The 17227-nt window shown below is 35.1% G+C and overlaps 2 protein-coding genes across 2 annotated transcripts; both read left to right on the top strand.

The window, feature by feature from the left end:
• The first annotated feature begins 4025 nt into the window (after window positions 1–4025).
• Window positions 4026–7034, top strand: LOC110711885 (gamma-soluble NSF attachment protein-like). Its single transcript, XM_021890325.1, has 2 exons — window positions 4026–4238; window positions 5795–7034. The coding sequence occupies exon 2, from the start codon at window positions 5888–5890 to the stop codon at window positions 6776–6778; it is 891 nt and encodes a 296-aa protein (XP_021746017.1). The 5' UTR covers window positions 4026–4238; window positions 5795–5887; the 3' UTR covers window positions 6779–7034.
• Window positions 7035–14511: 7477 nt separating this feature from the next.
• Window positions 14512–16162, top strand: LOC110711923 (protein FAR1-RELATED SEQUENCE 5-like). Its single transcript, XM_021890358.1, has 3 exons — window positions 14512–14778; window positions 14945–15438; window positions 15523–16162. The coding sequence occupies exons 1-3, from the start codon at window positions 14512–14514 to the stop codon at window positions 16160–16162; spliced, it is 1401 nt and encodes a 466-aa protein (XP_021746050.1).
• Window positions 16163–17227: the final 1065 nt, after the last annotated feature.

Raw genomic sequence — 17227 nt, 5'->3', positions numbered from 1 at the left:
TGAGCTATCCCTTACTCTCTATTAGATGTTATAATTAGGTGTGCTTTGCTGTTATAGTTTCAACAACTTTGCTATATGTTATTTAACCACCTAAGATATTCCTTACTCTATTATATCATGTTGTTTATTCTCATGAGTTAAGAAAATGAATCCTATACAATTTATAAAAGATTAAAATAAAGAGGGACCAACGAATTGGGTGGTAATTTTTATGATCTAACTATGTACAATATTAACTAGAAAATTGGTTCTAATAATCCCAACTTTGAGTAATTTGTTTTTAATAATCCTAATCTTGGATTATTTATTTAATAATTCGGACGTTATAGAGTATTTACTTTTATTGGTCCCAAGTGATCACAGACTAGTAAGGCAGTAACCTGTTAAAGAGGTAATTTTTTTTGTTTAATAAACACGTGCACCACGTGATTGGTAAAAAAAATTAGAAAAAAAAATAAAAATAAAAATAAAAAAACCCACCCACACCATCCTCCCCAGCCAAGCCCCGTTCTTTGGTAGCCCCTTCCCCACACTCTGATAGCCTCCTTCCCATCCCCCAACCGCCAGAAACCCCCCCTCCCACCCACCGAAACAACCCTTGCCCCTGAACCGCACCGATTCCCACCCCTTCCCCTTTCTCCCACCCCGAAAACCACCCCTCTCCCCTTCCCCACAACATTTTAGGGGCGGTTCGGCATTGGGGAAAGGGAGAGGGGTGGTTTTCGGGGTGGGGGAAAAGGGAGGGGATAGTTTTCGAGATGATTTTTGGGGGTGGGGGTGGGAATCAGGTCGGTTCAGGGCAAGGGGGTTGTTTCGGTGGGTTGGAGGGGTTTTCAGCGTTTGGGGGGTAGGGAAGGAGGCTACCGAAGTACCGAGTGTGTGGGTTGAGGAAGGAACTGCCGGAGGGTAGGGCTTGGCGTGGCGTGGGGTTGGGTTGGTTTTTTTTATTTATTTTTATTTAATATTCTAGTTTTCTTTCAACAATCACATAGTAACACGTGTTCAATAACCTATTATAACAGGTTGGTGACCGATTGAGACCAATAAAAGCAAAAAACTTCGGATTATCAAATGATAATCCAAAGATGGGATTATTAAAATCGAATAGCTCAAAGTTGGGATTATAAAAACCAACTATTTTTCCTATTAACTATTTTTGTTTATTAATTTGGACCAAATAAGCGTTGACATTAACTAATTTCTTTCATGTGCTTAATTCATTAATTGTTTATCTTCACTTTGGATATGATAAATTAAACTGTACTAGGTAGCCATTGCAATTTGCTAAATAACTTGTTAAGCAAATTTTTGGTTTGAACAATTACGTCTTTGTTTTCTATGTCATACAATAATGTTTCTTTTGCTTAATAGTCAATTGTTGTTGAACTACTTTCTATCATGCAATAAAATACTACCTCTGTTTCTTTTTAATTGCAATAAAGGGGTATTATTTGTCAGAAATAAAAAATTACTTTGTTGCAAGTAAAAGAAACAGACATAGTATATGATACGGAATATGTACTTGAATAACTGTATCACTTATTTAAATGATCACATTTGAATAATAAGAGCATCTTTAATGGCAAGCTACAATATATTGTAGCTTGTCTTGCTACATCAAACTTTTAAACTACAAAGGTTTCAAGCTACAAAGTTACACATTGAATGGCTACAACACCTTGTAGCTTGCCTCATCAAACATATGTTCAATTTTTCTTTTTTTATGTGTACTATTTTATTAAAATTATTGGATAGTATAATGGATTTTTATTTACTATTCGTAAATCATAGATGATTGTGGATATTTTTTATAATGATATGCTTACATTTTAGTCAACAAATAATACCAAAAAAAAAAAAAAATTATGATTAAGAAAAATTAAAATGTTTAAAAAGAGTGTGATTGAGATGGACCTCCCCAAAAAAACTGATGCAAATCATACATATTAGGATGATTTGTGTAAAAGGACCTTTTAAGTAGTCGATTTTGTTTAAAAGGACCTTTTTAAAAGTTGTGAAAAAGGACCTTTTAGGTTTTATTATATTGTGAGAGGGTACTAGGTTGGGTTTTCCGAATGGTCAATAGCGGAGCTCCGGCGTTGACTCTCACGTGGGGGTCACGTGACTTCTAAAAAAAAAGCCCACACGTTTTTTTTCGCCCCTTTCCCCCAAATTTCCCTCCTTTTCGAACTACCCCTTTCATTTTTCCCCCTTTCATACTTCCTAAAAAAACGTGTGGGCTTTTTTTTTTAAAAGTCACGTGACTCCCATGTGAGAGTCAACGCCGGAGCTTCGCCGTTGACCATCCGGAAAACTCAACCTATTACCCCCTCACTAATACAATTTAAAAGGTCATTTTTCACAAATTTTCACTTAAAAGGTCCTTTTAAACAAAATCGGTCACTTAAAAGGTTCTTTTACACAAATTTTCCTACATATTAAGTGTTGTATATTTTATCTATCTATTCCGTAGCATTTTGCAAGCCAAACTATTTTACACACAGTAGTATTCCAATTAATGAAAATTAATTTGCATTATTTTTTAAATTAAAAAAAATAAAATTGTATTTGCTGAATTTTCAAGCAATGTTGTTCAAGTGAGCAGTGTTGCTCATTGAAGCAGGTCTGCCAATGTTGTTCCAATGGCCAAGCTACTGTTTTGATACTTTTTAAATTTGCAAGCAAGTCCCGATAATAAACCATTGGAGATGCTCTAAGTGCTTCACTTTTTATATACAAGTAGATATATTATTATATATTTTATTAATGTTTTTCCTTTCAATAACTCCACTTACTCCCTCCGTGTTTTAAGAAGTGTTACACTTACCCAATGCGGCCGTGTTTTAATAAGTGTTAAATTTGTTCTTTTTTTTTAAATTTTTTTTTACAAAAAACTACATTTTAATATTTTATCTTTCTCCTCTCATGGTCTCCATCCAAATCCAATACTACTTTTTTTTTTAATTATTATTTTTTCAATAAACTATTAACCCCATTATCTTTCTTTTACAATTTATTTAATACTCTAATTACTCTAGTTACCTCTTATTTAATTTAATTCAATTAATTGCCTAAAACTATATGCCGGTCAAAGTATACCATTTACTAAAACACGGAGGGAATATTACTTTTCATTATTTCTCTCGCGTCTCATAATTCTCACACATACTTACATTATCAAATAGAGGGAGTAGGTTTTTTTTTTGGGTTTTTTTTTTTCTTTTTTTTTATTTTTTTTTATAATATTTTTAATGAGTCCAACACAATCAAACAAAGAGAGTAAAACATATTCATCCGTCCAAGAACAATTGACATGCTTGACTTTTTTTTCACTATTCATATACTAAGTTTGACCACAATTTTTTAATCACCAATAAACTTTACGAAGTATATACAAATATGCTCTTAAATAAAACTAGATATTAATATAAAAATTCATAATATCTAACCCCCCCCTTTTTTTTTTTAATATTTAATTATACATACATACTTACATATAACGTTAAATTAATATATAGCATATGTACCCATTGGTTGTTGGTGCAGTGATAATTGAGACTGCACTTGGTAGGGAGGACTGCATGTTCGATCTCCCGCAACAACAATTGGGGGGGGGGGGCTGGAACCTAAACACCCAAAACTGATCCCCTAATCAGGATTAACCCAAAGGGTGAACCGAGTTTCCATCGGTGTTTTAACTGGTGGTAAGCCCCAAAACTTTTTTAATTGCTTTCAATAAAGGGATCCTATCTTTAACACAGTGGTTATTTTATTAGGCTTAATTTCTTTTTTTGTTCGTATGCCGAATATTGAAAATTTAGGGTTTTATAATTTGCGGAAGTATCTAGAAGACCATAGTATTTTCACTCAAATAACTATTCATTACTGGATTTCAAGCCGAATTACTACCAACTCACATATTGTATTGCTTCATTTGAAGTTTTTATTAAGGCAATCGTTAATCGAATTTGCGATGTAACTAGTTATAAGGTGATTTGTACATGTATTGAAATTTTAGATTTCGTAAGTGCCGTTTGACAATCTATTATTAATGAAATCCTTTTTCTTCTAGTTAAAAAAATAAAAAAATAAATAAAAAATAAAAAAAATAAGAAGCAAACTATAGCAAAGAGCGTTCTTTCTCCTTCTTCTTTCCCCAAAATTGAAGATCAAAATTGAAAGGCAGGATCTAGGGCTTGATCAAACTTTTCCTGAAATTCAACTCTATCATTCTCTAGGTAACTTATCGTTCTCTGTAATTCTTTCATTGCTTAATTCTTGCATTTTAATTTTTTAATCTTTTCATTTTGCAAAAATTGTTGTTCACTATAAGATTCAGCTGAATTAGCATAATTTCAATGCTTACACTCAATCATGTTATTTTAATATTGGTGTATATTGGGTTGTTTTTGAATTAATTTATTTTTATATGGTTAATTTGTTAATTCTATGGAAAATGTGGGTAAATTATTTGCTGCCATTATTTTGTACTGATTGTCGAAGCCGTTTTTTTATCGTATGATTAATTTTTTAGTTATGAGGTCATATAATTTGGTGACAGTATCACAACTTCACAAGAGAGGAATTGATGGTGCATTTTTTTTGGGTATAATTTGTCTTTTTAATTGGATTAGAAAGAGGTTTTGTGTCTGATTTAGGCATAACATATGTGGTCTAATAATTGTGTGGTTAGCTTTGAGATTGGGGAACTTGTTTCCGTTGTATTTGTTTCGATTTTGCTGTGAACTGGTATTGCTATGTCATTATTGCATATGAGTAATCTCTATCTTTCGCCTTTGGCTGTGGCGTTTTTAATTATGTTCGTATTCCATGACCAAAGCTGGCTTGATCAGTGTTCTAACCCCAACCTAACTTCCAATATATCCACCACCATCATCACCAACGTTCCCCACCACCCTGCTGTGAAAATAAGTCGATGATGCAATGAGCATGGTGCTGGCAAAGGAGGTGATGGAGGTCAGCAATAGGTGGTGATTGCCTGATTGGTGAACATGGTCGGATATTGGCATGTTAAAAGTTACGATGCACAGAGATTACATATAGCGTGGAGGGGTGGTAGAGATAATAGATCAACAAGGGAAGGTCGGAGGGGTTTGTTTATACGTCTCCTTTATTCTAACCAAACACCATGGAGGCTTTTTTTTTTTTGGGTTGGGGGGGGGGGGGGAGGGAAGGGGCTGGTTTCCTGTTTGGGTTTTTTTTTTTTTTTTTTTTTTTTTTTTTTTTTTTTTTTTTTGTGGGAAAACATCCCTTAAGTGTATTTTTGTAACTTAATTGCATCCCGGATTCCTGGTTCCTTCAAGGTGTCTTCAGATTCTCGTATTTCTTCTTGTAACCGCATGCTGCACTTATGCTACGGATGTTTCTTTTGAGAATCAAGGGAGGAGTGGCAACGCCTTCCTACCTAACACCCTAGAGGCAAGAGATTAATCCTCACTGAGTAACGAGGCTCTTTTTTTTTTTTTTTTTTTTTTTTTTTTTTTTTTTTTTGGGGGGGGGGGGGGGGCGGGGGTGGTTTGGTGTGTGCTGTTCATGAGTTGATAGGCCCAGGCAAAGGCATGAATACTGTATGAAGGAATTCCACTTTTATGCCGTAATATGTCTTCTTCAATCTGAGGCATTGAGTATTGCACATATATTTGCTTTTTTATCTTATTTTTCCTTTTCTTTTCTCAGTTCGTTATGCGTGAGCTATCATTTCTTACTTGGGTTTCCATATATTTTGGAGCATGCTTGTTGATGTAAGCCTTTTGTTGTCATGAATGGAACACAGGGACTAAGTACTCCTTCAGAAAGCCTTTTACTGTTTAGGAAACTGTCAGTAGTTGTGTCTTGAAAATAAGTTGTGTACTGAAAGCATTCAACCATGGCGAGTTCAGATCCTGAAAAGCTGATGGCCAAAGCTGACAAGATTACTAAGCTAAGTTTTACTAGATGGAATGCTGATTGGAAGAATGCAGCGGTGCTATATGAACAAGCTGCTATTGCATACAGGCTTGCTAAACAAAACGAAAAAGCAAAGATAGCTTTTGAGAAAGCATCCAAGGGACAGGAGATGCTCTCTTCGCCTTGGGATGCAGCCAGATTTATGGAATCTGCTGCTGCGATGGCTAAGGAACTAGGAAGCTGGAATGAGGTTGCCGATTTCTACAGAAGGGCTTCAGAGTTGTATATTGAATGTGGAAGATCACAGCCTGCATCAGATGCTCTTGCTAAAGGTGCTCGTGCTTTGGAAGAGTCTATGCCCGAGGAAGCTGCTCGTTTATATGTAAGTGCTTGTGAAATTCTTGAAGAGGATGAAAAGGAGCAGATGGCCTTTGACTTGTATCGAGCTGCTGCTAGTGTTTATATAAAACTTGAGAAGTATGAAGATGCTGCGGCTACCTTACTTAGGTTGGGCTTGGCAGCTGATAAGAGCAATGCCAAAAACAGCCAATGCAAGGCTTACCTAAGTGCCATCATTGTTTACCTCTATACTCATGACTTCAAACAAGCAGAGAAGTGTTACAATGACTGTCTACAAACTGATGCTTTTATGGATAGTGATCAATTTCGTCTGGCTAGTAAACTTCTTTCTGCGTACAGAGAAGGGGACATTGAAGAAATTAAACGTGTGGCACAATCTAGCACCATATCAAACTTGGAACATGTGATAATCAGGCTTGCTAGAAAACTGCCAACTGGGGAACTGAATGCAATTCGGGCTGAAGTTGCTGGGGAAGATGGTGATGAACTCGATGAAGATAACCTTGTTTAGTTCCAGACTAAGTTATGACATGACTGATCCCAGAAAGAAATTTTATATCTTCTCTGAGGTTTTTGAGGTATTTTGAATGTGATGGAAGTTCTTACCATGTAAAAAGTTGTTTGAGGGAGACTTGTTTGTGTTTTGTACCTTGGTATTCCCTTGGATTTGTTGAAAGTTGTGTGGGATACGAATAGTAATATGAATTGGTTGTATCTTATAATGTACTCTCTTTGTCCCTGAATACTTTTTATACTCTTTTTTTTTTTTTTTTTCCGTCTACTCTTAAATATATCTTCATTCCCATTTCCTAATACTAAAACGTTAGGTTCTTTGCCCTTGTTCCATTCTGTGAAAGAAAATAATTACTTACCAAAAAAATCTGTTTTTTTTTTTCTCTTCTTTCTAAATCCTCCTAAGGCTGAAGCTCCAGCCATTTGCTCTGTCGTGACTGGCTGTATGGAACTCTATCGCGTGTGACGGTGTGAGTTTCCTCAAAGTGCTCATTTATATCAGAGCTCTATGTAAATGCTACTCTGTATGTTAGAGCTATACAGATTCCAACTTGTTTATGTTACACCCATTCATCCTGTGGACTTTGAAGCTTTCATGAGAATGTACCTAAGAACTACTCGTCCTTGGACCTTGGTATTTAATGATAATAGATACCCATACCACAGTTGTAGGGCTACATCGTAACCTAGGTCGTTCACCTTCATTGTCTTACTGCTAGGCTGGTCTCTAGCGGTGTCAATTCAGGCGTCCGTTTGAGTCATGATAATTTTTTGTGTCCTTGCAAGTCGAAATTAGAATCGGTTATTTTTCGGATCGATGTTGAATCGAGGCGGTTCGAGTGTGGTTTTGACACCTCTACTAGTGTTCTCACTCCACAATCCTTGTTATAAATGCTTAACAGCTTAATCGTCCTAGGTTGAGACTTGTTGATTACTATTACTCTATTGGACATTGCCATATAAACAGACCTAAATATAGTAACATGTGAGATCCTTCCTGTAACATCTTTTAACAATATGGTGTGGTGTTGATTAAAAAAGTTGCAAGTTGAGACCATCACAACATGAATTCAAAAAAGCTACTAAAATTGTAGTTTGTGATTTATATATAAGGTAAAATATATATAATTATGCACGATTTTGTTAGATTGTTGTTAATGTGTAACCTTTTTTTTTTTGTTATTATTTTTTATAAGTGTATAATTAAATACATTAATAATTAATGAAATGTATTGGCAAGAGTGTTTTAATGAAATTAGTCATCAATATAACTATATAAGACCATGTGAGTATATGACGTATGTGTTTAGTACTAAAATTGATATGTACGAACATATCCATCATTACATTAATGTTAAATGGTTTAAATATTTAACTTTTTATGATTATATATATATTCTTATAATATTTACTAATGTATAATTAATTATTCCTCCACCCACAACATATATGCATACTATAATAATAACAAAAAAGTATTTTACATTTTTTTTCAACAAGTTTTGCATGTCCCTGATTTACAATAAAATATTGTAAATCCGGCGGCATGACACGTGTGTGAGCATTTACTTTTTTTTTTTTAATTCCGCAAAAAAAAAAAAAAAACACGTAAAAATCGACCTCAAAATCGCAGAACAAAAATGGAGGAGAGAGAAAGTGAAAACATGCAGAGAGAAATCGCGAAAACGAGTACCTTAGGGCTTCGATCATCAATGGAGAATTCATCAGCGAATTTCAATACCTCAAATTGTAGTAATCTGATCCACGAATTTCTACAAAAATAGAGGCAAATTGAAACTCCATTGTTAGGTGATTTCGACCTAAATCGCACAATCATAGAAGATGAAACATAGAATTTTGAAGATGAAATTGCTCGAATTAATGATGATAACATGTTTGGGGAAAAACAAATTTAAGCGCCATTAATGAACGAGGAGAGAGAAAGTATAAGCATGAATCAAGTTGTTCCTCAAACATTAGAATGTGGCACCGCACAATCATGAAGGCAACCTTATACTTAATAGAAAATTTTGTAGAAGATGAAACAGAGAATTTTGTAGATGAAATTGCTCGAATTTTGTAGAAGGTAACCTTATCATTTGTTGGTGTGGTAATGTACCTTTTTCATGCAAAAAGGTTACCCTTTGTTAGTACAAATTAAAGGTGGGCAGCCTGCCGTGCCGGGCTGTCATGGGCCGTGCTTGGCGGGCCAGGGCCTCCGGCGTGCCATGCCGTGCCGTGCCACTAAATCACGCAGGTCAGCCCATGGCACAGCACGGCCCACGTGCATGGCAGGTTTGAGCTTTGACTTTGTTCTATTTTTTTTAAATTAAAAATGATTATATTATTTTTTTTAAATAAATTAAGTTTAATATTTATATAATTTTTTTTATATATAAATATATATATTTTTATATTTATATGTAAATATATATATTTATATATAAATATATAAGTGTGTGTGTGTATATATATATATATATATATAAACGGGGCGTGCTTGGCGGGCTGGCACGCGAGCCAAGAGCGGGCTGGCACGCGGGCCAAGGGGCAGGCTCGTGCCGTGGCGTGCTGGAAAATTGCAACTGCTGTCCGTGGCACGGCCCATGGCACGCCAGGCGACCACCGTGCCAGGCCGGGCCAGCTGACGAGCCGTGCCGTGCCGGGTCGCCTGCAGGCCAACCCGGCCAGTACCCACCTTTAATACAAATGTTACCCTTTTTATGCATAAAAGTGACCCATATAAAACATAGTATTACTATGATTGTGTTTTTCCCCAAACATGCTGTTATCCTTTGTTACCTTTTGTATGTAAAAACGTTACCCTTTATATGCACAAATGTTACCCTTTTTATGCATAAAAGTGACCTATATAAAACATAGTATTACTATGATTGTGTTTTTCCCCAAACATGCTGTTATCCTTTGGTATGAATGTTGTGTGAATATTATGCTAAAACATATACTTATTATATTTAATTACAAATGGTAGTCCAATTGATGCTTCTGGTTTAGATCTTAGAGGATCATTTGTTGGTGTGGTAAGAGAAACTTTTGAAGAAATTTTGGAATTGTATGAAAAACATGTTGCTATATTGGGGTTTTCAATAAGAAAGCATACAACAAGATACTTCACACACACAAAGATAGTCCTAAAGAAAAATCCACTAGTAGAAAAAGTCAAATGAGCACCGCAAAATGCACACTGGTTTTTAAAAATCGGTGCAAAAAAAAATAGGCGGGATTGAGGGAAAGAGTAATCGCACCGGTTCAAACCAAACCGGTGCGAAAATGAGTTAATCGCATCGGTTCGAACCGGTGCGAATGTTAATGTTAAAAAAAAAATCTTGCCCTGTTATCTTCTTTCTTTCTCTTTCCTTGATCTCTTTCCCTTTCCTTTTCTCTCTCCTTCTTCACCGCCGGCCACCTACTATGTCAATGTTAATTCAATTGACACCACCGCCGGCTAGATCTCGAAGCCACCGCAGGCCAGATCCCTCAGCCACCGCCGCTTTCCCTTTCCTTTTCTCTCTCCTTCGATCTCCTTCTCTATAACTGCACCGCAAGGAACGCCGCTCTCCTTCTCCTTCTCAGTTCGAAAGTCAGCCTGGTTTCTGCTCTTGATTATTGGTATGTATATACTTTCCTTTTTTTGATTGTTAATTTGATTTATTTTTCAATTTCTAGGGTTTTTGTTGTTTGTAAATGTTTGTTTAATTTGCTTAGGGGTGGAAATTTGGGTATCGTCAAGGTTTGTGGGTATCGTTCTTAAAAACTTGACCTTTCTCTCTCCTCTGCTCAAGTAGATTCATGAATTATTTGCTTTATTTTGATGAAATTTGCGATTTTTGTTGATGAATGTTGTTGAAATTTACGTTTTTTGTTGATGAATATTGATGAATGAAGTGAGGTTTTTGTTGATGAATTTCGGTTTTTGTTGAGGAATGATGACGAAAACCAAGATCTCAGTTCGCCAGGGTTCGTTTCCGAGGTTGTAACTGAACCACCAAAGAATTCCCAGAATGTAGCTCTGGTGCCTGTGGGTCAGTGAAACGCACCACAGGTTTTACTAACCCCAGTTCACGAAAGGTCCTGAAAAATGCTCCAACTGAGTCTCCCTATTCGAAATGAACTTGCTAAATTTATTTTAATTCTATACTTAGAAACATGTTTAAGTGGCGGATGAACGATTCATGTTGTATACCAGCATACATTGTTGGCGGGCTGGATTATTGTTGCTGGTTATTGTTGCTAGATTATTGTTGCTGGATTATTGTTGTTGGTTTTTGTTGATGAATTTTGGTTTTTGTTGAGGAATGATGATGAATTTTGCGAATTTTTGAATTAACTTTACTCATAACATATATGAATTAGTTTCGGGTTTGGCTTTTTTTGATGAATTCATTTCGATTTTGGCCTTAATTATGGATTATTCTTCTGATTTTGATCCAAGTGGTTGATGAATTGTCCCTTTAAATGCATACATTCTTTGAATTTCAAAGATGTGTGTCCCATCCTAATTGTAGATAACTCTAATTTGAATGCTTCATGGATAAAGCAGAAATTAGGGTGCTCCTTTGATTAGGTAACTTGATTTCCCTTTTATATGTCGTCCCTTGAATTTATTGGATTATGTCCCTTGATGTTGTTGATGAAATTTCTGATTTTATTGTTGACTAAGATGGAGGATTGTGTGTTGCTTGTTGATAAATGGTTGCTAGCAACTGTGATTTGTTGCTGGCCAGGGGATGTATGATTGTGATATGTTGTTGTTATTGATGTTGGTGTGTCTGTGATATGTGCCTGAGTTTCTTGGATTATGTCCCTTTTTAATGTCCCTTGATTAATGTTATTTGGAATATGTCCCTTAATTATATCCATTGTTTAATGTTGCTTGGAATATGTTCCTTGATTATGTCCCTTGATCAATGTTGCTTGGAATATACTCCTTGACTATGTCCCTTTTTAACTGACCCCAATATAACAAACCAATGCTTGTCCCTGTTTCACCCCAATGTCTGTCCATATGTCTGTCCCTGTTTTACCCCATTGACTATCGATATGTTTGTCCCTGTTGTCAATGATGAAACCTTTGCTTGAGAGAGCCCAAATTCTGGTGAAGTGATGAATAATATTTGCCATTGACCTTTCATGAACCATTTGTGTTCTGGGATTGTAGTCTTTAGGCATAATTGGTAGTCATGGAAGAAGGTGGGTTGTAATTTACCAAAAAAAAAGGTGGGTTGTTAGTGATAGTTATGGGGGAACTGAGACTCTTAAACGGCCTCCCCTTTTTTTTTTTCTCCTATCCATTTGTCTATGATGAAAGTCCAATATATGAGATAGTATACCCAAATGATAATCATCACCTATTTTCCATTAGATTCCAGTCAATACATTTTATGTTTGATTTGTTGAGACGTTTGGGCAGATTTGTGAACTGAATTATGGGTTTATTATTAATGATGCATAGGGAAATCTGAGACCTTTATATGTGCACATTGTTCTCATACATAATTTCTTACATTAGTTAGTAAATATCTGGGCTGTGAGCTAGTCACCCTGAATAAGGTTTTATTAGGCTGATTTGAATTTGAAGGATATTTATGCAAGAGTGAATTATTGTTATTGCTTATGAGGATATGTAAATTGAGGATTGGAAAGTAATAATCTAGCTGTTTGTAATAGATTATCTCCTTGGGAAGTAATATGAAAAGGAATTCTTCTTGGCGTTTCAGCACTTAGTTTGAGAGATAAGTGTGCTCTATTCTAAAGAAAATATCTTATTGAATTTTTTTAGTGTTTAATTGCTCTCAAGTGTTCAAATTTGAATTTCTGGAATGAATGTTGTACACTCTTTTTCATTTACTTGTATACTTCTGAATCATACAAGAGTACTATGTGAAGGTGTTTGAATATGTTGGTTTTGTACAGGAGAACCAGACCAAAAAAAAAAGCGTTGCAGTGTTTTTTAGCATCGGTTAACCGGTGCCAAAAGTATTAATTCGCACCGGTTAACCGGTTTAAAACTAAAAATTGCCACCAGTTATTTTCCATGCTTGTGTTCCATATTGGAATATTAAATTTTGTTTGCTTGTTTAGCATGTCAGCCATATATTTCTATTGCTTGGTCAATTAGGTCAAAGGCGTTGATGGAAAGGACAGGGTTGTGGTTACTTTTGATGGGAAGTATTTGCCATACACTGAGTAGGTCAGTTGGATTTATCATATTCACTTTGTTTATGATTATAAAAAGTTCCATTGAAAGTTTGAAACATTCAAATACCTTTCTTGTTGTAGCCTGATAAATTTAGTTCTTTTTTTTTTTTTTTTTGTTTGTTTGTTTGTTTAGATGGAAAGACTAATTATGTACAAATAGGGGTTTAAATGGTTATAAACTTGCAAATTTGGCCACTGTCATTAGTTTCATACTATTACACTAATTGTTTTTGTTGCCATTCCCTGATACAGAGCATATTATTACCTTACTCCAAACATACTATCTCTATTCCAGTTTGCTTGAATTATTTTCATTTATATGTTGTTTGACGTCTACTCGAAATTAACATGTTTGCATTTTCTCTCACTGCCAGAAGTCTGAGCACATGCTATCAAGACCAAGAAATTGAGGATAATGAAGAATCCTTGTACAAAATTGTTCTGCCCTGACATTTGATGTAAATGAAGTCATATCATCAAGAACGTTTCAAGTTCTGAGAGTACTCAATTGTTGTACCAAAATTGTAATATTACAGCCTTTTTTTTAATTAAAATATGTAACTTTATATATATGTTAGTGTTTATATATCAATTTAAGTGTAAAAATGCAAAAAAAAAAAAAATTAATTTTTTTGGGGCATTAAGGGCACCGGTTTTGGCACCGAACCGATGCCAATTGTTTTTTATTTTTTTATTTTTTTGGGGCATTAAGGGCACCGGTTTTGAACCGAACCGGTGCCCATTGTAATTAAATACCAAAAAAAAAACGTGGCAATGTTTTTTAGCACCGGTTAACCGGTGCCAAAAATATTAATTAGCACCGGTTAACCGGTGCTAAAACTAACAATTGCCACTGGTTTTGAATCGGTGCTAAAATTTTTTTGCATCCCTGAAATCTAAATCGGTTCAAAGCTGGTGCGAAAGGGGGGGTTTTGAACAGGTGTACATTTCATATTTTCTACTAGTGATTATGTGTGTTCTACAGAAGGAAAGAGAAATTCGGGTGACAAAGAAAACAAAATTAGTTGAAATGGTTGATGAAGAGAATGTAAATGTGAAAACAAGAAAGCCAAGACAAGTAGCCATTACACGATCTGATTGCAAGGCATGCATAAGAGCGAAGTAAATAAAGGACAGTTTGAGGAGGTGGCACATGTATTACAACATAACCACGAGCTAACAAAGTCACAATGGCATTATTTGCATCGTTCTGAAAGAAAAATGAAAGAAGAAAAAGCTAAAGCAATCAAAATAATGAAACCTTCAGGTCTAACTACAATGGACACTTACGATTACATGGCTACAGAAGCTAGAGGAGAATAGAGTGTAGGACACAATGTTGTAGATCACCTGAATTTCTGCTCAAGGTTAAGAATGGAGCAAATTAAGGCTGGAGATGCTCAAACTTTAGTGAACATTTTAAATCAGGAACAATAAGAGGATCCAAACTTCTTTTTTAGAGTGAAGTTAGACAATGAAGGAAGAATTTCCAATATTTTTTGGTGAGATTCAATGATGCTAGAAGACTATAGGATATATGGAGATGTGCTTGTCTTTGATACAACATATAGAACTAACCGATATAATCTTATATGTGCTCCATTTGTTGGCATAAACAATCACTGGCATAATTGTATGTTTGCATGTACTTTTATTAGGGATGAAAAAACAGAATCGTTTGTGTGGCTACTAGAAACTTTCAAGAAAGCTATGGAGGATAAAACACCAACTTCAATATTCACTAACCAGGACCAAGCAATGGCAAATGCAATTGAGCGGGTAAAAAGTTTATATTTACATGTTACCCTAACTAAAAAGTTTTGACAACATACAATATTTGACCATCAAAGCACACGTTACCCTTTCTAGTGCATAAAGTGACCATTTTAACTCCATAAAGTGACCCTTTTTAGTGTATGAAGTGACCCTTTTATTTTGAATGTAGGTGCTTCCTAATACAAGGCATAGACTTTGTATCTGGCATTTGGAACAAAATGCAATAACCAGATTTGGGGCTCTAAAAAAAGATAAAGAGTTTAAGTATGCATTCAACCAGTGCTTAAAGGGGTGTGTGACAGAACAAGAATTTGAAGAAAAGTGGCAGGCAATGATGCAGAAATATGACTTAACAACACACTCTTGGTACAAAAGAGTGTACGAATTGAAAGAGAAATGGTGTCCCGCCCTTAGTAGAGATTTCTTTTCAGCACGAATTTTGTCGTCACAAAGGAGTGAAAGCACTAATCATGCTATAGGGTTCAAAGCAAGTAAAGCAACTACCTTGATAGAATTTAATACCACATTTAAGAAGACAACCAATCGTTGGAGAAGCACAAAGAAATATGATGAGTTTACCTGTAGCAAGTTAATAGCATTCACTTCATTGCCACTGTCCGGAATGCTAAAGCATGCTGCACAGGTAAAAGGTTATACTCAAAAGTACATAAATAACACAAAATATATAGCAACTTAATTGTACCTACATGATTTTGGTGCACAAGTTTTCACTTTGTCACTCTTCAGAGATTTTGAAGAGGAGTTTGGATACTCTATGGCAACAACTATTCAAATGATAGGGAGAACTGAAGAATGTGTATTTTATCAAGTATCCCTAGAAGACAAGCCATGGTCTGCACATCAAGTAAACTATATACATGAGAGCCAATGTGTATGGTGTACTTGCAAACATTTTGAAGCATCTGGATGGCTACGTTATCATTGCATCAGAATTATACATCTACATTCAGTAACAAGAATACTAGACAAGTATGTTACAAAAAGATGGACTAAGTTTGCAAAAATAGAGGCATGGAATAGGTTGAAGAATCAAGATCCTACACAACCATATATGCCATGGAGTCAAACAATGATGAAGAATTACTACAATTTAATCTTAAAAAGTCAAGAAAATAAAGAGACAAGAGCATTTATGGAAGAAAGCTTCAGAAATAGTCCAAAACTGGTGGAAGACTTACTTGATACTGCTGCTCAAAGAGAAGAAGGTGCTGAAGTTGCTTCTGACATTCCCGATGTGGCAGACAACACTCAGAGCAATAATGATGTTTCTTCAGCATCCAGTACAAGCATAAATGTACCAACTATACTTGATCCTAAAAGAGCTGTAACTAAAGGAAGAAGCAAGAGAGCAAAAGGAGGGCTTTAAAAAGGCAAGAGAAAAAAGAAACCAGCACTGCCACCTCCACATTCAGAATTTGGATCAAAGACACCTAACATACGACTCTTTTAAGAATTTTTTACTACCAAAGTTAGAACATTTTTTTTATCATTATTATTATACTTTGTATGGTTATACTATTTTTTCTTTTTTTACTCTATGAATAGTTTGGTTAAAATTTAAATGATACTCTTATTAGCACATGTTGTTATAGTGGAAACATGAACAAAGTAAATGCATACCCTTTTGTGCACAAAGGTTACACTTTTGTGAACATAAGTTACTCTTTTTATGCACATAAGTTACTCTTTTTATGCATAAAAGTTACCCTTTCTACCCACAAAAGGTACCCTTTTTATGCACAAAAGTTACCCATTTTATGCACAAAAGTTATCCTTTTTATGCACAAAAGTGACTCCATAAGAAAACTGAAGTGACCCTTTTAACTGAATGAAGCGACCCTTTTACCTGCATGAAGTGACCCTTTTTAGTGCATGAAATGAAGCTATTTCGTGCACAATTATAAAGAAAGATATATACAAAATAAAATTTCAATACTTGATGTATGCACATACATTCAATTTAAAAAAAAAACCACCAAAAATTACATTCAGTTTTAAAAAAAAACCACCAAAAACTATACCATAGAAAATTTAATTACATCATTATACTTGATGTATGCACATACATCAAGTTTTCAAAATATACTACTACACCTAATCACTAACAAGTCAGTTCACTCTTTAGAAGGAGTGTACTTCTTTGTTTGCTTTATTGTCCTTTTTTCTTTGGGGTTTTCTTCTGCTGCATTTGCCTTTTCCTTTTCCTTTGCTTCTTTCTTTTTCTTCTCAGCAATTGCAGCCTTTCTTCTTTCTTCAATTGCCTTGACATAATCATCATTTTTCTTCCTCTCATTGAATTTGACTAATTCTGCCAAGACGTCAGCCCTGGATTCATTCATATCACACAATACAAGTGTGGTATAGATCTGTCCACGCAGAAATTTTCTTCCAACAACCTCACAACAGAAAAAAAAACTTATCAATATGAAAG

Source organism: Chenopodium quinoa, unplaced genomic scaffold, assembly GCF_001683475.1.
Source record: "Chenopodium quinoa cultivar QQ74 unplaced genomic scaffold, ASM168347v1, whole genome shotgun sequence".
NCBI lineage: Eukaryota > Viridiplantae > Streptophyta > Magnoliopsida > Caryophyllales > Amaranthaceae > Chenopodium > Chenopodium quinoa.
The sequence above is the reverse complement of the archived record's forward strand: the minus strand, read 5'-3'. Positions and strand labels throughout refer to the sequence as shown.